Source organism: Mustela nigripes, chromosome 4 (assembly GCF_022355385.1).
Source record: "Mustela nigripes isolate SB6536 chromosome 4, MUSNIG.SB6536, whole genome shotgun sequence".
In the NCBI taxonomy this organism is placed as follows: Eukaryota; Metazoa; Chordata; class Mammalia; order Carnivora; family Mustelidae; genus Mustela; species Mustela nigripes.
In genome coordinates, this window is record NC_081560.1 from 388,171 (window position 1) to 410,210 (window position 22,040).

A 22,040-nucleotide genomic window follows, 5' to 3' on the forward strand; every position below is an offset into this window, starting at 1 on the left:
GAGGAAACCGTCCCTCCTCCTGCCGGGACAGTAAAACAGCATCCACCAGGAGATGCCTCTCTTCCCGCCGGGTCTGCAGTGGACGCTGGAGGGCTGGAGCCCGCGCGCTGCCCCTGCCGGAGTCCCCACTCCGTTCCGGAGCAGGCCTGCTTGTACTCGCTTTCACAGAGCTTTCCCCGGGTCCTTCCTCCCACTGAACCTGTGCTCTCGGGGGGTGGAGCAGCCACCCCACAGTGCGGCATCTGCAAATGGGTGCAGGGCACAGCGGCCTTCACCAAGCGGGAGATGTCGAGTTCGTCCGGTCTCACTGGGCGTGGTGCGGGTGGTTCGCTGTAGTGAAGTAGACCGCTTTCCCTGAGGCTTGTTACTCGTCTGTGGTTGAGCTAGATCTCCGTGCACAAATCAAAGATGTCTGCGCTTTCTTAAATTTTTTTAGAAGTACCAGCACCCCGGCTAATTGACGCCCGAACTAGTTATATTGTTGGCGTTCAGATTTAGTGGGACAGTGCGCATGAGAAAGGCATGTCTTTGCTCCTGAACTTAATGATTTTCATCTCTGAAAACACAAGAATTCTCTTCCACGTGGAAAACCTCATGCACCTTTGCCATGTGCACTTCTTACTCTCTGAGCATGGGGAGCACGTGAGCCTGCCCAAATCCAACCTTCTTAACCTCGTGGGCTTTAAAAGCCAGCGCTCCTTAAATGTTGCCAGATTACCTAAACTTTAGACACATTTCCTGTAAACAGGAGATGCTCTACGTTTTTAAAGTGTTTATATCTCTAAAAATGCCTATCTTCCTAGCCAGTTGGGTCAAGACTATTGCCCAGTGATTTTTAAAGGGTTTGTAGAGCTGCCTGCCCAGTGCTAACTTGAGCGCCATTGTTCACCTTAGAAGAAGTGTGAGTGAACTTTTTTTATTTTATCAGTTAAACAACATTTTAGGAGAAGGAAACTATGTTTAAAGTCTCTGAGTAGAACGTGTTGCGAAGTTCCGGTTTCCTGTCCATAAAGTAAATTTAATGACACCACAGTTGACCACACACATTGGGCCGCCGACCCCTGTACATTAGGAAATCTGCGTATTAGCTTTCGATTCCCCCAGAACTTCAGTACTGACAGCATACTGTTGACCAGATGCCACACCGGTGACGTAAACCAGTAACATATATTTTCGATGTTATGTGCTATAGTTTGTATTCTATAAGTTAGAGGGGGAAAAAATGTTACTGAGAACATTATAAGGAAGAGAAAATACATTTACAGTACTGTTCTGTATCGAAAAAAATCTGTATGTAAGTGGAGCCATGCCGTTCAAACCTGTTTTGTTCCAAGGTCACTCGTATTTCATAGGATTATTCTAGAAATTGGAGTAATGAGTGCCTGTCAAGGGCTTGTTGGTGACACGTCTGGACCATTCTGTAATGGTGGTCTCCCGTCCTGCCATATGGAACCGAGCCTCCTTAGGGTCCTGGAGCACACTGTCACTCTGGGCGTCACCCCTCACCCTCCTCCCGCGGGTGGTCTCCTGAGGAGGACTGTGGTGCTTGACACGGTCGTCCTGCCCTGCTTTGGTTTGCCCTCTGCTCTGCTGCCGACAGTCCATGTTTACGTCCTTTCTTGCTGCACAAGAAGAGGGTCTCCCCTCCCTCTTGAGGTTGTTGTGTGTCTGCCCTGTTCTTAGGACAGTGAGCACACCGCGTGGTTCCACGTGTGTCAGAGGAACCAGTGAACAGTCCGTGTGTGCTCCTTCTTTCCAGGGTGTCCTAAGGATACATTTTATTGAAGCTCAGGATCTTCAGGGGAAAGATACTTACCTTAAGGGACTCGTCAAGGGAAAATCTGACCCGTATGGAGTTATTCGAGTCGGCAACCAGATCTTCCAAAGCAAGGTCATCAAAGAGAGCCTGAGTCCGAAGTGGAATGAGGTGTATGAGGTAAGCTGTGTCCAGGGCGTCAGTTGGCTTCTCCTCAGATTCTCTTCCACTGCCGGGACACAGGTGCTCGTTGGGTTAGAGGGCCATGTGAGTCATTTTTCTTTAATTTTCCTTCTTTAAAAGTATTGTACCTTCGGTCCGTACCTCACAACTTCCTGTCATGCCGACACATGAAGAACACATAAATGTTAAACTTGAATTACGTGAAACTGTCACAGTAAATAATTGACAAAGTGATTTCTGTGGTTAACATACGTGAGTACTTACAGACATGAGATGAATTATGTGCTGTTTTATAAATTCTTGTTTAACGCGTCTAACATCGCTCTGTCCGTCCCCGTGGACCTGACTTGTACTTGCCGTTCACTGCTGAGAGGCCATCATTTCTTTACCCAGAGAGACACTGGCTGTTCGTTTCAGCGTTGGAACCGCTGCTGTTAACTGTGATGTGAATGTGTCTTTCTTCCCTTGATCCAGGTTTTCTCCAGACGAGCTCCTCGGGGTGGAATTGCCGCATCATAGATCCCGCTGGGAGGAATGATAGGTTTCTGCAGAACGGTCGTGCAGTTAAGCTGCGCTGGCGCCCCACCCTCCCATTCCGGCCTGTTGCCCGCTGGCTTCTCTCGGTGCTGGCGAATGGGTCACTTGTCCGTATCCCAGCGGTAGCACTTGGAGCCCCTTCAGGACTGGAAAGATGTCCCAAGCCTGTCCTAGTTTGTGGGAGCAGTGGGACTTGACCCAGCGAGTCTGCTCTCAGATAACTGGAAACACAGTAGACTGTCACCGTGAGGGCAGATGTTTCAGAACGGTCTGCCGTGGCGAAGCGTGTGGTTTGACAGTGACATGATGTACGTGCGTTCCGGCTCCTTGCCACGGGAGAGCAGGGGGCTGTTTGCTCCAGCCGCGTTCGGTAACCGTGTGAGATAACCACTCGTTGTTTTTTCAGGCTCTAGTCTATGAACATCCTGGACAGGAATTAGAGATTGAGCTCTTCGATGAAGACCCAGACAAGGATGACTTCCTAGGAAGGTAAACCTCCGGGGAAGGACAGCACTGGGTGCTCTCTATCTTTGGAGTAGTGACACTTAGAACTAATGTAGCTTCAAGAAATGGGCTGTGTATGTGTTACGTGTATTTTTAAATGGCTCTTAGATACAATGTTTAGTTCACCCTAGACTCAGTAAAAGTAGGTTTTATTCCTATAAAGTTTCACATTTAAGTACAAGAAGGAAAACTTCTAGATCTGTGTCTGTCCCAGCAGCCACTGGCCTCATGTAGCTATTTTAATTAATTGATTAAAACTAAACAGTTTTAAATTCACTTTGATAGTTGTACCTGCCCCCATGTAAGTGCTTGTCAGCTCCATGTGGACTGTGGCCCCAGAACGGGTGCTGCTGGCTGCTTTCCTACCAGGCAGGCTTGCTCTAGATTGGGAAAAGGAGTTTTTAAGCTTTCTCGGTTTGTTTGTGTTATTTAGGGAGCAGGGAGGTAGTAATTTGCATTGTGCCTACACATCGGAAAACAAATATTGACTTGTTCACTTAAGTTGAACAACCACTACAGCCGAAAAACATGAGCTTTTAAAAAATACATCTAACCCTAGTCTTGATTATTTAATTGAATTTCTTGTGGCAAAAAAGATACAGGGATAAATTATGTTGGACAGATTTGGCCTCATGAAGAACGACTTGTGTATTAATGCTGTGACTTCAGAATCCATCCTGAATGGTTTCTTAACAAGGAGTGGCCGAAGAATATAAGCAGGGCAGTGATGATCCGATCTGCGTTCCAGTAAAACCACTGTGTGGCTCAGAGTAGCGGAGACGGAGACTGGGGGCTGTGGTGATCGACCAGGAAGGAGCTGTGAGGGCCTCACCTGGAGCGGAGGCAGCCGCGAGGGAGAACGGAGTGCGGCCACCCGTTCTCGCTGTCCCTGGCGTCTGCGGGAGGGAATTCTGTGCTTTGCAGTAGGGCAGGATTTTTAGGGGGAAATGGAAGGGGCTGTCAGATAGCCAAAGCAGAAGCGTCTGTGGGGGTGGTCCAGAGCTGTGGAGTGAGCACGGGAAGGGCACAACAATGACTGAGCTGTGGTGACGGGACGGCCGCGCTGAGGGGGAGCGTGTTGGACAAGAGGGCTGAGTATTTTCAGATGTTTTCAGCACTTTATAAATAGCTGCATTGTGGGGAAAACCACATTTTTTACAACTTTGATCCTGGCTTTGCCAAAGAGAGCTCCTGACCTCCCAGAGACTCACTCCTGCTTGTTTCCTTACTTCCTTTCATAGTTTTGGGATAAGCCTGAGGAATGTTCTGGAAGAAGTCTGTTTCTTGATAAACTGTAGCATTTTGATACATTTCCAGAGTACTTTTTTGTAGACTAATGTTTAAGGTTATTTCAGTTGTAAGAAGTGTGTTTCTATGTTCTAAAGTTGTTGTGTTGTTATTTCTATAGTCTTATGATTGATCTTATTGAAGTTGAAAAGGAGCGCCTTTTAGATGAAGTAAGTTTTCTTTGAGTATTACTCTATTTCCTGAGCCCCGACACACCTACTGGTCCCCCCACATGACGTTCCGAAAACTCAGGCCTTTCAGTAATAGCAAAGTGAACAGGAATGAGTGTAACAGCCCGATCAGATAGTAGGTATTACGTGCCCACCACATGCTAGAAATTCCTGAGAGTACGAACACAAACCCATTATTTCGGGCCGGTGTGCGGGGCACGCGCTCTCCTTCGGGAGTCCGGGCACAGGCCTGTGAGAAGCTCCCGAAAGGTGGACTCTTTAAAGACAAAGTCGATACCAGAGCCGGCACAGTGCGGTCGTTGGGAAGCTGTCACGTGAAGCCGCCTGTGTGCGCAGTGCGAGCTGACAGCAGACAGACACCGCTTCGAGCAGGGTATTGCTATCGGAGTGGAGAGTATTGAGAAAAGATTTTGAGGTGGCTTCTAAAAGATGGGTGTAATTGGGATAAGTAGGGCAGAAGTAACCAAGGAACTGCTGATCCCTTGCCTTCAAAGTAACACATTTTCCTTCTCACACACTCCTCAGGGCAGTGTCTTCACACTGTTTGGGGATGATCTTCGATGAATCGCTTTGTGGTTTTCAAGCTGAAACACCTGTATGCTGTTTTCTTAAGTAGTATGGAGTGGTGAATAAAGCCAAGCTTGTTAACTTTTTTGATAATGAAATTCAGTATTTAAGATCAATGTTCTATCATCTCCTGGCCCGTAAGTTCTGTGAAAGTCCATACACAGAACCCTGACAGTACTGGACAGTTCTGGAAGACATTCGAATCCTTTTGTGTAAGGTAGGGGTGAGGATGGAATTGACTCCACCGTGGTGGGGTCCACACGAGGGAAGCACTCCGCCGGCCCCTGTCGTGCTCTGCGGCTGTCCGCTCCTTGGAAGGGCGGAGCGAGACACGGCAGGACTCGGTCCTCCAGCATTAGTCAGGAGCTGTTGGTGCCTCACCGTGGGCAACTTGTGACATTTGGGGAAACTGCTTGACTGGAAAGGTTGGCTCAGGAGAACTTTTGTGAACATTCACATTCTCTCTTCAGTGGTTCACCCTGGACGAGGTCCCCAGAGGAAAGCTGCACTTGAAACTGGAGTGGCTCACGTTAATGCCAAATGCTTCAAACCTCGACAAGGTGCTGTGAAGTGTTTCCCGGGACGACAGCCACCCTCGTAACTAAGCAAGATTAGTGTCCTCAGGTTGCGTTGCTACTTAGCTTAGAAAAAGGACAGCAGTAATTTTCATTCTTGTGCTGTAACTCACTGCAGTCACATCAGGGGTGAATTAAAGATAATGGAATTTTTTTAGAAGAAAGATTTACAGGTCATTCCCGCCTGTTTTATGAGCTCTTCATATTTTGTGTTCGATACAGTACGGGGCTTTGGGGAGCCACCAATCACCTATGCTTTATTTAATTGATTCATACCGATTCTTGTCATTAAAATCCATGTACTGTCTTCATTCTCTCTGTGTTGCACGTGTGGATGGATAATTTCCCCACCTTCCTTGTCGTGAGCATCACAGACCTAATCAGGTAGAGATAGTCTGAACTCTTGTGGAAATACACCTGCTGAGGCATTTTGTCCTGTCCTCACAGGTGCTAACAGACATCAGGGCTGACAGAGGCGAAGCCAATGATGGTCTTTCTTCCTCGTTGCTGATCTTGTATTTGGATTCAGCAAGGAACCTTCCGGTAGGTAATGCCATGGGTGCTCCCTTAGGTGCTCCTTTCCCGGCAACAGATCTTGCTGCATTCAGCCACCCTGTCACCTGTTACCGTTCCTCTGTTTTCACTTCACTCGCACCAGGAGAGCAGCACAGGGGAGGGAGGGACCAGTGTGGATTTGCTTCATGACTACAGTTTGTATTTATACATCTTATGGTTTATTCGGGGTGTTCAGAATTACTTTTACTCTGACCGGTTTTATGAAGTCTCCATTACATAGGAAAAGAATGTGCCTGGTAGTTAGGGAAGGGGATACTCAGTAGAAAATCACTAATTATTGAAGCAGAGTTACCTAAGATTGAAAGTACCTCTGTTTGGCGTGGAATAAAATGAAGCAGCTCTCCCGGCAAGCCCACAGTCCTTCCTGGCTGTAGCACGGCAGGACAGAAGGACAGCCTAGGAGAGCACCGCGGAGCGGAGCCTCCGGTGACCCCACCCAGGGTGATCAGTCACATCGGCTCCGACAGCCCGGAGCATGGGCTTCTCCACGGGCTTGCTCTTGGAAAAAAATGGAAGGACAGCTTTTATAGGTAACGACTCTGACTGTGGGGAGGAGAAATCGTGCTATTTCCTTTCACATGAAGCCTGATGTGACCTTCCACCACCGTACTTTAAACCCACTGTAATGTGATCCTTAGAGACACACAGATTGTTTTGATCTCTTTTTTTCTTTTTTTCTTCTTTTTTTTTTAGTGCCAGTTTACTTACCCAAGAGATGGCCATTCTTTATTTCATTTGGGGGAAGACTGACTGGAGATACAGGCTGTTTTCCTCCCAGAATTATAATAGATGCGCATCCATCCGAGTGCATTTGCGTGTGGTCTCCCTGTGTCCTCCCCTGTTGGCATCTGCCTGTTGGAGGCCCACAAGGAAGCCAAGTGTCCCTGCCCTTCACAGTTGGCATCTGAGTGTCTCACGTTGGACTGTGCCTAGCCGCGCCTCACCACAGCGAGACCGTTCCCTTTATCCCATGAAGTACACACCCTAGTTTGCCTAGTGCCTTTCAGGGTTTTGTAATGCTGCTTTATTGCACTTAGCGCAAAAGCAAATAAAGGTACTTTGTGCATCTCTATCATTTAAAGCCTTTAACAAAAGGGAATTGATCATTTTTTTAATGCTGGGAAGATAAAGTTGAACACTATGTTAAATTACATATAATTGAAAAGAAATCACATGTAATTGTGCTCTTTCTTTCAGTGAAGGTTTCTTGACTGACTTTAACTTCGTAAATTTTTATTTTTTCTTAAAGTGTTACCTTAACCTTTTGGCCAGTCTTCCAGTAAGAACTCTGTGACTTTTTCTGATAAAATTTCAACTTGGGGAAAGTTGTTCTGTTATTTAACCTTCCTACAGAATTTCTCATACAGTAGAATTTTTTTTTTCAGCCACAGTAATGTTTGCTATATAACAAGCCTTATATCATCCCTGATGGAAGTGAATTTGTTGTATATTTTAGGATCAAAGAATAGCATTAGTGAATTGGCCAGAAGGAACCGGGCCTCTTTCGTACTGTATATTTTGTCATGTTAAACTGAATTTAGATGACACCACATAAGCCAAACAAAAGCAGAAGTGAATTTCTCACTCTATTAAGACGGCACTTCGTGCGTGAAGTGTGCTCTGACTGTCAGAGGCAAAGGATCTTTGCAGAATCGCTGCTGGTTGGGGTTTATTGGAGACGGGAGCGCTTGCCCGCCAGCCCCCGTGGCTCTGAGGGGCGCTGGGACTCTGCCTCTGCGCCCTGTGTACTCGTGCTGCCCATTGACTGCAACCCGCCCTTCTCTGCTTTCTCCTCCTGTTTCCACTTTCCCAAGAGTATCTACGAGGGAAACTTTGGGTGTGGATACTTAAAAGAGAGGCGAGCGTCGGGACTAGTGTTTTGTGAAAATACTACCTCAGTCTATAGAGCACTATTTGTGAGTTCTCCGGTGTTCTTTCTTCTTATGTTTTAATGGAGACTGCTAGAATGTGGGCTGAACTTCTAATGCCATCGACTGGGTGGCATGGTGTGGCATGCGTGTTTAACTTTCTTGCATGATTTCAGTTACCGTGTGTGTGTTTCTTTTGTGCTTGTTTTGTAAAAGTCACACTGCTGTAACCACCTTTGGTGACTACATCTGATGATGAGATGAACAGACCTGGTGAGTCATGAAGAAGCCTTACATTCCTAAGCTGCTTCCAGCCCGTAAAAAAATAAAGACAAAAATTCTTCTGAGGAAAAGATGAAGCCATAATGATTAAAACAGATTTTCTTGCAGTTCATCTCAATGTGAGATGTAAATACTTACTTGCAAGCTTTCAAAAAACTTCCTTGAATCTACTTTTTCCTCCTGACAAAACACAGAAGTGTTAGAACATGGCTTTCCTGGCGGTGCCAGCTGTGCCGTAGGGACGGTCAGTGAAGACAGTCCGCCTGTGACACTGGAATCTTACTTCTTCCTCACATTTTCACCAGAGCTGCTAAGGGAGGAAAAAACAGATGGACTTTGTGATTCAGCTTCTGTTAAAGAACTTCAAGAATTTCCAGGCATGGATAATTGAGCATTTCTAACCCTTATTTGGGAAGTTGATTCTGATCTCATTATGTCTGTGTCCCAGGGTCTTGCTCTGGGGCCTTGATTCTTGGTGCTTTTAGCGGGTGATTTTTACCTGCTTTGAGGTCAGAGAAGGTCACCAGTGGCTTATTCATTTGTCTAGAAAGTTACTCTTTCTAGACTGATTTAATTCAGTAACTAGTGAGATCCTTAAAGTTCTTTGGCCTTTGAATCCAACGGTAGTGCTTTGCATTTTTGAAGAATTTCCATTTCTATTTCCACATACATTTTCAGATTATTCTTATTTAAAAAAGAAGAGTGGGGCAAAACTTGAAAAATACGTATTTTGTCCCATTTTATAGCTGAGGGAAATCAAGACCCTGAAGGGTTTGGTGAGCTATTGAGAGTCACGTAGTTAGGAAAGGGTAACCGTGGTCTCTATGGGTAACCATGGTGTTCCTGTTAAAGGCATTTTAAAAGTCAAAATGAGGTCAAAACGGTTGCCTATTAGCAACCATTCTCTGTCACTTTTTCATAAAATGATCTTCTGTTTGCAGTATTTCGTCGTGGTGGGCAGTACTGTAAGCCGCTGTCTGTAGACGGCAGTGTGCTTCTGCTCCTTAAACCCTGTTAGTGTACAGTAGCTTCCCTGAGTTACTTTTTCTCATTCTGTGACTGCTTTTTAAAGGAAATATTTCTGACCTCATGTCAGGATTTTTTAATTGCTTTGTAATATTTAGCTAAGACATTGCTGGGTTTTCAAAACCAGCTTTCTTCCCGCATTATCAAAATCACATACTAGTACTGCTTAATGACTCAAATACAGGCATCAACAAAATGTTTTATGAAATAAATGTGAACAGATTTGATTGCCTGTTTTCTTTTTTGAACCCATTGGTTTTCAGTATGAAGTTAAATGTGTTTTCAGTTTTCCTCAAAGTCTGAGACCACTGGTATTTCTAATAAGTGCCAGTCACCATAGTCTCTTAGCTTCTGCCTACTCAGAACACTGAATTTCCAACCCTGTGCGTGCATGACCACCAGTGAGGCCATCTGCAGACCCTAGCATTGCAGGACTCTCTCCCATACTAGAAAGGCTTGCACAACAGCATCCATGTGCTGAGTACCTTCCAAGGGCTCTACCTGGGTGCCTCATTTTGGTCTCAGGCTGTCAGGACCACTTTTCAGGTAAGGAGACCGAGACTGTGAAGGACGGAGGTTAGAGACCCAAGACCGCAGCTAGTCCGTAGCAGAGCTGGAATTTGAACTCAGCTGTCTAGTCCATCTTAGTTTAAAGTGAATTCGTTATCACTTCAAGTTTATAAGTTCATAGATCTCTCCGTGAAGTGTATCTGAGCTGAGTGTTCACACTGTCATCTACTTTATAGATAAAAATGCTAACTATATAATGTGAAGAGCAGTGGGTTTGATGCTGCTGGTGCCATGTCACTTTTTAAAAGTACAGGTGGCATCGCTTAGTTGGGAGTGCATTTGAGTGCTGGTCTCAGAACTGTGAGGTAAAGTCCCACACTGGGTGTGGAGACTACTGAGAAATAGAAGTCTCAAAAAAGCACAGGGAGCTGTCACTGCTTCCGGTCACGGTGGACAGACCCGGGGCTCACGGTGGGCTCCTCCTGGTGCACCGCGTGACCTGGCCTGCGTCTCCTCCTGGTACACCGCGTGACCTGGGCTGTGTCTCCTGCAAGCCCGGGCGGCTTCCCACGTCCCACGGTGCTTGTCTGGCACGCTGACCCTCCCCGCAGCCTCTCTCTCCATGTTGCTTTCACTGATGCATGTCAGAGTAATATGTGCACTTAGCCTAGATCACATCTATCCAAAGTGAGCTTCAGGAAGGCTTCTTACGACACCTGAAGATTATCAGGCCTCACACCTCAGGGCCGTGGTTCCCAGCCTCAGCTGTCCAGGCTCCTACTAGAGGCTGATCTGGTGGGTCCCGTGTTTGTAAAGCTCCACGGGCTGCCTCAATGATCTGACCTTTAGGCAACACTGATTCCTTTTGGCCAGACATTTTCATCTCATGTGGCCCACCCTGCCGTGACCACAGGAGCCAGGGAAGCTAGTTACCCATCTTTGTTCATTATGAATCTGCTGTTTAATGAAAACATAATAAAAAGCAGTTTGTCATATAAAGGTAATTACAACTAGCATGATAAAATCTTTACCCTTAAATGTTAGTCCTTGAAGGAGCTTGTGAAACAACTCAGTCTTGCCCTCTTGAAGGCAAGAAAGTAATGATTTTTTTTTTTAAATCAATAAAAGTAGGACATAAAACCCATAATAATAGAACTTTAAAGCCAGGACAGACTCTTGAAATGATGTGATCACTTCTGCATGGGGTGCTTGAGAGAGTAGCAGTAACGTGGAGAAGGCCCCCGTGCTCTGGTTTTGCACAGAAGGTGAATTCCAGAAGAAAGTAAAGTAGCGTCTGCTTGGCTGGTGTGTGATCTTGATCGGAGAGCGATTTGGGCATGTACAGCCTATTCCTTTGTAGTTTAGATACAACCTGTAGTGTATTTATGGTTGATATTTGAGGGGGGGGTTCGTTCAAGTAAAAGATAGCGAATACTTAAGGTGTCACTCCTGGGTCTTTCAAATCCCAAAGACAAGAGGGCTGGGAGTATAACAAGAACAGTACAGGATCGTAGTCATCACAGAAGAAATGTGTTTGGGTATTTATAAAGGCTTATTCTAAGGTAGAATCTTGGAAATAAAGAATTCTATGTGCTAAAAATGAGTTTTCCTGGTTTTTTGTGTCATTCTTGTTGGTGGTTTTCATTTAAAGATTTTTTGTTGTTCTCATACATTTTTGGTCATTAACCTTACATAAACTCCTCGTTGCATGTTTTATTAACCCTTGGTATATTCATTTTCTTCTGACTTGAAAGAGTAACCCATTAGAATTTAACCCTGATGTCTTGAAGAAGTCTGCAGTTCAGAAAGCTTTAAAGGTAAACTAATAGCTTCCCTTTGAAAAGTTAATTGAAACATATTGAAAGAGATGATGCTTTTTAACTCTCATGAGTCTGTTGACAAATTGCCCCCCTACTAATGTAGTAATTAGTTGTCTAGTTAGAGCTTTTTTTGTTACCCAAGAATCAGTAGTTAGAAGAATATGTTAACTTTGAAGATAAAATTTATGAAGTACCAACATGATACATTAAGCCGTCTGTCCTGTTGGCCTTTGGCAGCAGTGTCTAAGATGGTTTTAAGTCATCTGCATTTTAATTGGACTTGAATTTGTGAACACAGTGAAATAGAAGATCTGTTTAAAAACTCGTGATTTCTACATATTCTTCCCTTGTGCACTGTGACTCTCCGTTTGGAAATCACCTCTTCCAATATGCTGAGTTAGGGCCGTTTCTGAGTCGGTGACCTCATGGCTTCTGGTGCTGCTGGGTTTGGGTGACAGGTCTTTCGAGAAGCTTTAAATTTCATCAAATGAGGTATATTGAAAACTAAGCTCCACTCCCTAAAACAACACGAATGTGTATTTTCTGGCTAAATTGTGAGCTTTTCGATGAGTTACAGTGTTCTATTATTTTTCCTCTGATTTCTTTGAACATTTAGGCTTAAATATTTGGGGGAGGGGGGTGGATTAAATGTAATTGTTTTAAGAAAACTCTATCCGAAGGAATCAGGAGTGGTTTTAATCCGCTTCATGTAGGAAAATAAGTTCAATTTTACAAGCGAGGAGGACAAAGCGTGTCTGCTTCCTGACTAATAATTTAGCCCTTAACCTCCCCTGAGGTGAAGTGTGGCCTAGCACGGAATTACTCTCTTGCAGTACTAGTTAGCACAGAAGTTGAAGTAACTACTCCCAGAACACTGGAAGGAACTAGATCAGCAGTCTCTCCTCACCGTTTCTGTGGTATCTAAGGGTCACTGACCAGCAAGACATCATGGCTAGAGTGAAGGCTCTAAGCCAGACTGTCTGGGTTTGAACTGCAACCTGGCCCAGCCTGGCCCACTCCCCAGTGTGACCTAGAGTGAGATGTTCAGTCCTCTGTTACAGACTGGACGTGACAGGATCTTTTTTGGAGTATCGACTTAATAAGATCATGTGTGTAAAAGAGCTCAGTGTAGCGATTAATTATTATGACATTTAACTTAAACCTAACAACAAGGCTTTTTGGTATCGTGTCCATTTTTTAGACATGAAAACCAAGGTTCAAATAGATGAAATTTGTAGGTCTCAGTAATCAGTTGCAAACAGCTGAAATTTAATTCAAGATAGTCTAACTTAAAAACTCCTATTCTGGGGGTGCCTGGCTGGCTTAGTCAGTAGAGCATGTGACTTAATCACAGGGTCCTGAGTTCGAGCCCCACGGGGCATGCAGCCTACTTAAAATATAAAAAAACTAAATGTTAAAAAAAAATTTTTAACTCATTATTTTCATTATACCTGTATATCTGACTTGTGCTCCTGCGTTTTGAATATTGCATCATGGTAGAAGACTTAGTGATTTTATCTTAATTTCATGAAATCTCAAACATCATTTATTTAAAAATAGACCATTATTTTATGTACTAAGAAAGAAAAAAGTTCCAATTAGGGCTTGATAGTGTTTGTGTTTATTGGAAGGATTTTTATGCTTAGGATAAATACAGATTTTTATTATATCACACACAACAAAAGGAAAATGGAAGCAAAATAAATCAGTTAAATAAAGAACAGCTGTCGGGGGTGCCTGGGTGGCTCAGTGGGTTAAGCCACTGCCTTCGGCTCAGGTCATGATCCCAGAGTCCTGGGATTGAGTCCCACATCGGGCTCTCTGCTCAGCAGGGAGCCTGCTTCCTCCTCTCTCTCTCTCTCTCTCTCTGCCTATATGTAATCTCTCTCTGTCAAATAAATAAATAAAATCTTTAAAAAAAAAAAAAAATAAAGAACAGCTGTCTTACCATTGGGACCTGCCTACAAACAGGTACATAAAGTTACCAAGTGTAAGTTTCATTCTGTTTCCAAGAGATGTTAGAAAGTTTAAAAAAAAAAAAAAAAAGTGTGTCTCAGAACTGATAAGGTATACAGTAACTTTAGGAATGAAAGCCTACTTTTCCAAGATGCAGTAAGCCCAGAAGCAGTTTCTGTATCAACGCAGTTGCTGTATCAGCAGCCGCTAGAGCTGAAGATAACTTTATTTCCCTGAAATGTAACGGAATCTTGGCCCGTGGCACTGCGTGGCACTGTGAAGGGGGGACGCCCTTCCTTGAAGGCCAGACTATTACCCAGCCACACCCAACTGCATTGGAAGTTCAGAAATAGAATTTTCACGTACGTACAGAGGACTTGTGCTCAGCTGGAACTCCAGGCTTCCAGAGTGAAAGGAAGGATTTCGGGGAAAAGTTAGTATTCTCTGCCACAGTAGTCTATAGCCTTGGATATTTTTTTTAACAATATTTATTTCATTTTGCAGAATTTATTCTCATCAAAAAGATGAACCAGAAAATAAATTATCACAGTATGTTTGAGCTAGTAACATTTTATTCCGATAATCATAAATTTGATGCCTGTTTCTGTCATTGCTACGGTGTTGAGGATTGACTCTGAAATTGTTCAACTAAAAAACACTTTTGTGACCTTCTAATTAATTCCCACTAACATATATTTAACTGCATCTTCTTGTGGGGCTAAGTTATAAATAAACCTCATGTCCCATATATGTTGTGTTTTACTATGTTCTATCACCTGTCTGCTAAAGTATGCTTACCATTTTTTTTATTACTCCTGAATTTTTCTCATATTTATATCTGCTTAATTTAATGCAATTCTAGATTGATGTTTGTTCTTCCAGTCAGAATTACTTAGGAGCTGGTAAGCAAGATTTGTTATCTGATAGCTACATGTTTGCACAGAAGATACTAAGTTAAAAATGAGAAGACTCTGATACTTTGTAGTATTTTTATTATTTCAGCCAGGGGGCTGTTTTCTGAATTGTACACTCCTACCTTTGCCTTCTTTGTGTTTTTGTTTCCATTGGCTGCACTTACTCATCTTCTTATACCAGTAAGATAAGTTTTAAGAGCTGGAATTAGTGTTAAAGATTTTTGGAAGATTCCATTTTTCCAAAGTAACTTGCTTTAAAAATAAAAGACCTTAGCATTTAAAAATCATAAGCAAACAGGAATTTTCTTAATTTATCTCATGGTAGATAAAATTTTGCTTTGGGATATGCTCAGCAATTATTTTCCGATTAAATTTTTCCCAGATATTCCTTGTAACTGAAGTATCAGAAATAAGTAGAAATGACTATTGATATGAGCCAATAATCTCATTTTTAGTAAGCCCCATTTCAAGACGTATGCTTGCTTATTTTGTCTGTTTTTTGTTTTTGGATAGTCAGGGAAGAAAATAAACAGCAATCCAAACCCTCTTGTCCAGATGTCAGTTGGACACAAGGCCCAGGAGAGCAAGGTAAGATTCTGACTAGTTTCCTGTGATGTCACTGTTGCTGCTCTAAGATGAGAACTGGCAGCTGGCTAATGGTGTAGGCATGAGATCGTTGATTTCCATATCTTTCTCTTGTTTTCTCAAATCAGTCAACTCATAGATAACCATACTTCTTTATTGGGTAACAAATATATTGTTTGTTTCCTAAAATGGCATTAAAAAATTATAGTAGCCTTTGCTTGATTTCATGGATGAATGACGTGGGATAAAGTTCTAAGTTTTCTTTGAATGCTCTGTAAATATTTTGTTTGAAAGATAACCAACAGTCCTTAAAATTCAACAAACACAATTCTATTCAAGAATCAAGGGCAGGGACGCCTGGGTGGCTCAGTTGGTTAAGCCGCTGCCTTCGGCTCAGGTCATGGTCCCAGCGTCCTGGGATCGAGTCCCACATCGGGCTCCTTGCTCGGCAGGGAGCCTGCTTCTCCCTCTGCCTCTGCCTGCCACTCTGTCTGCCTGTGCTTGCTCTTGCTTCTCTATGACAAATAAATAAAATAAAAAATCTTTAAAAAAAATAGAATCAAGGGCAGTGCTGTTGCTATAATGTCTTCCACTTTCTACACTTTCTTAATGTAAGAAAAGCATTTCAGGAATTATTTAAAGCTATAGGCCATTGTTCGCTTTTAAAATGTTTACAGCAAATAAAATCTTAAATAATAAAATGTTCACAGTTTCAGAAGCTTCCTGAGTTACCAGCGTTATATAGAAGAAGAGGTAGAACAGAGCAGACGAGGTCTTGTCTTTGGGATGGGCACACAGTTGGGATTCCCTAACAGTTAACTTCCCCGACCCACTCTAAAAGCTTTGGACGATCTCTGTCTTTGAACACTTTTCACAATTAATACATAATAGCACATGCTCAGCAAATAAGTGCCTTGGAATTTAATTAAAGTCATCCTGAGCTTCCAAACACAGTAAATGAATGAACCCACAGTCTCGGCAGCCCTTTTCCACAGAAAGTATCACAGAGCTGATATTTGGTGATTTCTTTCAGATTCGGTACAAAACCAACGAACCTGTGTGGGAGGAAAACTTCACCTTCTTCATTCACAATCCCAAGCGCCAGGACCTCGAAGTCGAGGTATTTTATTTCATTTTTTAGTAGAATTATAGAAATGCAACCAACGTACAAATCACTGCACGGATTTGAAGAGTACAGTTTATGGACCCATCGTAATCGGTATATTTTTGTCAGACTTAAAACGTCACTTTTTGATATGTAATTTTTTTTCAATTTTCAACTTTGGATGCTTGTTTCTAGTATCTAGAAATGCGACTGACTTTTGTATGTTGATACATTATTGTACTTGGTTACTCTTCGCCGTTTATGGCTCTTTTAGGATTGCCTTCTATATGGCAGTCACATTTTCTGTTAATGATGTCACTTCTACTTCTGTGTTTACAGTCTGGGTGCCTTTTACTTCCTTTTCTTGCCTTGTTACCCTGCCGTGGCCCTCCCACTTCTGGACTGAGTAGACATCTCTGTCTCCTTCCCGATCTTGTGGGGAGAGAGGCTCAAGGTTTCACTGTTAAGTCTGATACTTTTTCAGAAGTTTCCTTCTCCAGCTGCTCACTAGTTTGCTCAGCGTTTTTTCATGAATGGATATTGAATTTTCTCAGAGGCTTTTCGACAGCTATTGAGATGGCCATATGGTTTTTTCTTTTCTGTTTGTAAATGTGGTAAAATACATTGTTGATTTTCAGATGTTAAACCTTGCAAACCTTTATTTGGGGATAAAAGCCACGTGGTTGTGATGCAGTATCCTTTTTATGTATTCAGTTCAACTTTCTAAAATTTTGTGACGAATTTTTGTACCTTAGTCCTGAAGAATACTAATCTATAAGTTTGTGTTCTTATGACACTAGTTTTTGTATCAGGATAATGCTGTCCTCATAGAATGTGTTGGGGAGTGTTCTTTCCTGGCATTTTTCTAGAAGAGTTTATGTAGAATTGGGTTTTTTCCTTACATGCTTGGAGAATTCCACCAGTGAATCCATATTGACCTGTAGTTTTGTAAGAAGGAGCTTGAATACAAACTAATTTCCATTATAGATACAAATCTATCTAGGTTGTCTCTTTTTTCTTGATGATTTTTTATATTTATGCCTTTCAAGGAATTCATCCGTTTCATCTAAATTGTTGAATTTCTTGGCACAACATTATTCAGAATATCCCTTTAATGTCCTTTTAGTATGCTAGAAAGATGTTCCCTTTCTTGCTCCTGATACTGGTAATTTTCTTGTTCCCTCTCTTTTCCGGGATCAGTTTGGCAAGAGGTTTATCAGTTTTATCTTCTTCAAGGAGCATCTTGTACTGTTTCTATGTGAAAAGTCTGCTGCTGTTAAAGTTTAGAAAATTTTTGACCAGATCTTCACATTTTTCCCTGCCCGGGTGTCTCTGGTGTTGTCAGTCCCATCCTGTTTGTTTCCATCTCAGACATACTTTCCATCTTAGATTTTCCATTTACAAAACATTTGGATCTTTTTTTCTTCCATGTCTTTCTTGTACATTCTCATGTTTAGTGTGAGAGTTTTTGATGCCTTGTTACTCATTCTGTCATCTGTATAATTGCGGCGTCTGCTTCTGTGAGTTATTTTCCTTCATTATGGCTCATATATTCCTGCTGCTTCGGTTGCCTGGTCATTTTCGTTGTGAATTTTACATTCTTGAGTGCTGAGGTTTTGTGTTCCTTAAGTATTTTGGAACTTTGTTCTCATTTGCAAGTAAGTAATTTGGACACTGAGCCTGTCAAGGTTTGATTTAGTTCTGTTAGGCAGGCCCAACAGCCTTTTAATCTTGGGATCATGTGGCCTTGCTAATTGGATGCCCTGGTATTGGGATTTCTCATCTCTGTTTGGAGTGGATACTGTCTGCAGCCCTCTGTGCTCTGGGAATTGCCCTGCGCCTCCTGGGGCATCTTTCCTGGCCTCGGGTAGTTTGCTCGCTCATGTGCTGATTGGCTGAAGATGGGGGATCTTCAGAGGCCTCTAGCTCTCTTGGAACCTCGTGCTCCCTGATTTCTTCACCCCTCCTCCTTCCGGGCAACGACTCACATCTCTCTGGCGTCCTCGGGCCGGAGTCAGGGCCTGGACACTGTCTAGGCGGGGCGTCGTTGTCAGGCTCACATCACTTAGTGTCCATGTTCTCAGGGCACTGCTGTGTCCAGTGTTCCATGTTGTGCAGCCCAGAACCCATCATCCCGCACGTTTTGTCTGGTTCTTAAGCTAACATGGGACGCTAAGTTTAGGTCTGGCTGCGCTGTCATGGCCAGAAGTACAAGTCCTCCGCGTGTTTGAATATACGTAATGTATGGAAGTAGATACTTGGGAGTGTCCGAGCTCCTGAGCGCACACCTGTTCCTCTCGGTGGTCGCGCGTTCTGTCCTTCGCTCATACTAGCTTAGCCGCCAGGGAAGTGCCAAGTGGATCACACAGCTCGTGTCACATTCCCATTGCTGACGTGCTAAACATGCCAGTCTAAAGAATCCTGGCTCCCTCTCTTTTTTTGGTTAGGTCCTATTTCCCAACATTCAGTCTTTGAGAAGTTTAAGGGTCTCCATTTTCTGTTTGGCTTGTAGAACTCTGACTTTGTTCCTCATCCCCTGGAGGTCATGAGGTCATGAGGTCTGAGAGGGGACGTCTTGCAGTGGGTTAGCCCAGCTCCTGGACTGTCAGTCATGCCCAGCCTGGTCTGCTTTTCTGTGTTTGCTCTTTTATATTTCTGCTTTCTGTTTCATACAAAATGTGTATGCTTAGCTAATTGTTTATTTTGTATTTGTCTAGCTGATTTTTTCTTCATAAATTGTACTATTTTTCAAATAATCTGTACTTAAAGGATCTTTAATTTTTTTTTTTTTTAATTTTATTTATTTAAGGGACACCTGGTGGCTCAGTTGGTTAAGTGTCTTGCCTTCAGCTCAGGTCACGATCTCAGGGTCCTAGGATGGAGCCCCATGGCAGGCTCCCTGCTCAGCTAGGGGGTCTGCTTGTTCCTCTATCCCTCCCCCTGCTTGTGAATGTGCACACCCACTCTCTCTCAAACAAATAAAATCTTTTTAAAAATGCTTTTATGGTTACAATTTAAAAAGAAATAAGCAATCAGGCTTTTAAATGTTCACGTTTAGTTAGCATCTTTGACTACTTACTTTCATATAGCCCATGAAATCTCCAGAGTTCTTACTCTGTTTGGTTAAACTGTTCTGTATTACTGGGACGCCTGGATGGTTCAGTAGGTAGAGCATGGAGATCTTGATCTCAGGATCATGAGTTCAGGCCCCACTTTGAGCATGGGGCCCACTTTAAAAAAAGAATATATTTAAAAAACAAAGCTATTTTGTATTACAACACTCTAACAGGAATAACACCGGTTACAGAAGTAATGCTAAAGGCTCTTACTCAGGAGACAGAAATTGCCTTGCCCTTAAAGTGTATACCACAAATTTTCAGAACAACCAGGTAGATTTTAAATAGGAAGTGTTTAAAAGGCACTTAGAAGGGGCACTTGGGTGGCTCCGTCGGTTACGTATTTGCCTTTGGCTCAGGTCATGATCCCAGGGTCCGGGGATCGAGTCCCGCATCGGGCTTCCTGCTCAGTGGGGAGCCTGCTTCTCCCTCTCCATCTGCTGCTCCCCCTACTTGTACTTTTTCTCAGTAAAATAAAATCTTTTTAAAAAATAAAAGACACTTGGGGCGCCTGGGTGGCTCAGTGGGTTAAGCCGCTGCCTTCGGCTCGGGTCATGATCTCGGAGTCCTGGGATCGAGTCCCATATCGGGCTCTCTGCTCAGCAGGGAGCCTGCTTCCCTCTCTCTCTGCCTGCCTCTCTGCCTACTTGTGATATCTCTCTCTCTCTGTCTCTCAAATAAATAAATAAATAAATCTTTAGAAAAAAATAAATAAATAAAAAATAAAAGACACTTAGAAATGTTTTTCTCTGTAAACAAGTATCACCAGTAGAAACTTGATAAGACATATCACCATGAATGTGTGTTATCACTGTTTTCACAGAATTTAAGACATTTCTTCCTAATCTTCGGATTTGTGTAGACTGCTGCCTCTTTTTTTTTTATATGTTTTTTTTTGTTTGTTTGTTTTTTAAAAAATTTTACTTATTTATTTGACAGAGAAATCACAAGTAGATGGAGAGGCAGGCAGAGAGAGAGGAGGAAGCAGGCTCCCCGCTGAGCAGAGAGCCAGATGCGGGACTCGATCCCAGGACCCTGAGATCATGACCTGAGCCGAAGGCAGCGGCTTAACCCACTGAGCCACCCAGGCGCCCCTAGACTGCTGCCTCTTAACTCACGGTTCTTACGGATTCTTGAAACACAGTGCTCCATCTGTGCTCGTTGTAACTGTGATGAGGAGGTGATCTGCACATGGGGCTTGGGCACAATGTAACCTCACTCATCACAGCATTCTGAGCGCATCCATTGTGTGAGTCATTTACGAGAGCCCTACCTTAGAGATGGCAGAAGTGTTTTTTAAAGACTGGATTTGGGACACTTCTATGCTTTCTGGTCTTTACCTTCCCAGCTGAGTGTGTTCTGTCATGTGTCCCTCAGGTCAAAGATGAACAGCATCAGTGTTCTCTGGGGCATCTGAAGATCCCTCTCAGTCAGCTGCTCACCAGTGACGACATGACCATGAACCAGCGCTTCCAGCTCAGTAATTCAGGGCCCAACAGCACTCTGAAGATGAAGATCGCCCTCAGGGTACTGTAGTCTTCGGCAGCACGTGGGAGAGTGCACGGGGTGGCGAGCAGCACTGCTCACGTTCATGGGCCCTGCTCCAGAGTAGGGCAGAGGGCCTGGGGCACTCATGTGCGGAGCAGAGACTACTGCTGACCGTTTCCAGATGCCCAAGGGAGAGAGAATTGAGGCTTGGACTCAGACATCTGCCCAAGTTGGTGTTTTTGATTGCTTGAAGCAGGCCAAGTTAAATTTTCAAAAGTCATTCAAGAGGGAAAAATTAATAAAATTCTACAAGGTGGTAGACATTACAAACAAAAAAGTTTGTGTCTAAAATAGATAGTGATCCTTAGGAGTGCCTAAGGAAATGTTCAAAATTAATGAAGTTGGCAAACATGAAAAATGCTATAACTCACTAATTTTTAAAATGCAAATTAAAAAGAACCCACTTTTTAAAAAAATTAGAGCAAACTTAGTGGAGGATGCAGCATACATGGGCTCTTTGCACTTGGTCCCGACTCTGGGGACCGGCATAGTTTCTGCAGGAAGGCCTGCGGTGTCTCCCGGCCATGAACGATAGAGCCCCTTGAACCAAGAACGCTTTCCCTGCAAATCTGACTTTCAGCAAGAAGGCAGAATGCAGAGAGACCTTGAACAGAAAGATGTTTGCTGCAGCTTTGTAACAGAGGCAGGGAAAGCGGCGTCATCCCAGTGACCCCAGGTGCGGGGCTGTGAGCACAGGCTCTGCTCAGCAGGGTGCTGCACACCCGGCCGCTACGGACGAACGCCAGCAAAGCACAGGGTCCACGTCCTCGCACGAGCTGAGCAGCGTGAGGCCTACCCCGCATCAACGCTGCTGTGTGTAGTGGCCGCTGGGCAGGGTCTCCTTGCCGTCCATCCCTTCTTGGGGGCACGCAGCCCGTGTTCACCCAGCAGTGAGGTCACCCGCAACTGTGTGGGAATGTGTGCAGATGGAAGAGGCTGAAGAGAAACACCCAGAAGTGACACTGACGGCACAGAAGTGATACTCTGATTTGTCAGACTTGACTTTTTCTAAGCTGTCACATGGCATTACTCTAATAGTAGAGTGAGTGAACATATAGACCAGACTGCTCAGAAGGTTTTGTGCCAGCTTTTAAAGAAACGTTTGCAAATGACTGTATCTGAAGTCATTCAGGT

At 43.6% G+C, this 22,040-nt stretch overlaps 1 protein-coding gene across 2 annotated transcripts in view; it reads left to right on the forward strand.

Annotated features, from left to right (window-relative positions):
- The window catches only part of ESYT2 (extended synaptotagmin 2), a 94,740-nt gene that overhangs the window by 64,090 nt on the left and 8,610 nt on the right, over positions 1–22,040 (forward strand). The window contains exons 9-17 of one of the 2 annotated variants that reach the window (XM_059395994.1): positions 1,760–1,936; positions 2,883–2,965; positions 4,389–4,437; positions 5,496–5,585; positions 6,048–6,143; positions 11,617–11,679; positions 15,066–15,140; positions 16,171–16,257; positions 20,736–20,885. In XM_059395994.1, the coding sequence (XP_059251977.1) occupies positions 1,760–1,936; positions 2,883–2,965; positions 4,389–4,437; positions 5,496–5,585; positions 6,048–6,143; positions 11,617–11,679; positions 15,066–15,140; positions 16,171–16,257; positions 20,736–20,885 (870 nt within the window). The remainder of the gene's footprint in view (positions 1–1,759; positions 1,937–2,882; positions 2,966–4,388; positions 4,438–5,495; positions 5,586–6,047; positions 6,144–11,616; positions 11,680–15,065; positions 15,141–16,170; positions 16,258–20,735; positions 20,886–22,040) is intronic. The other variant, XM_059395995.1, reaches the window with a different exon arrangement.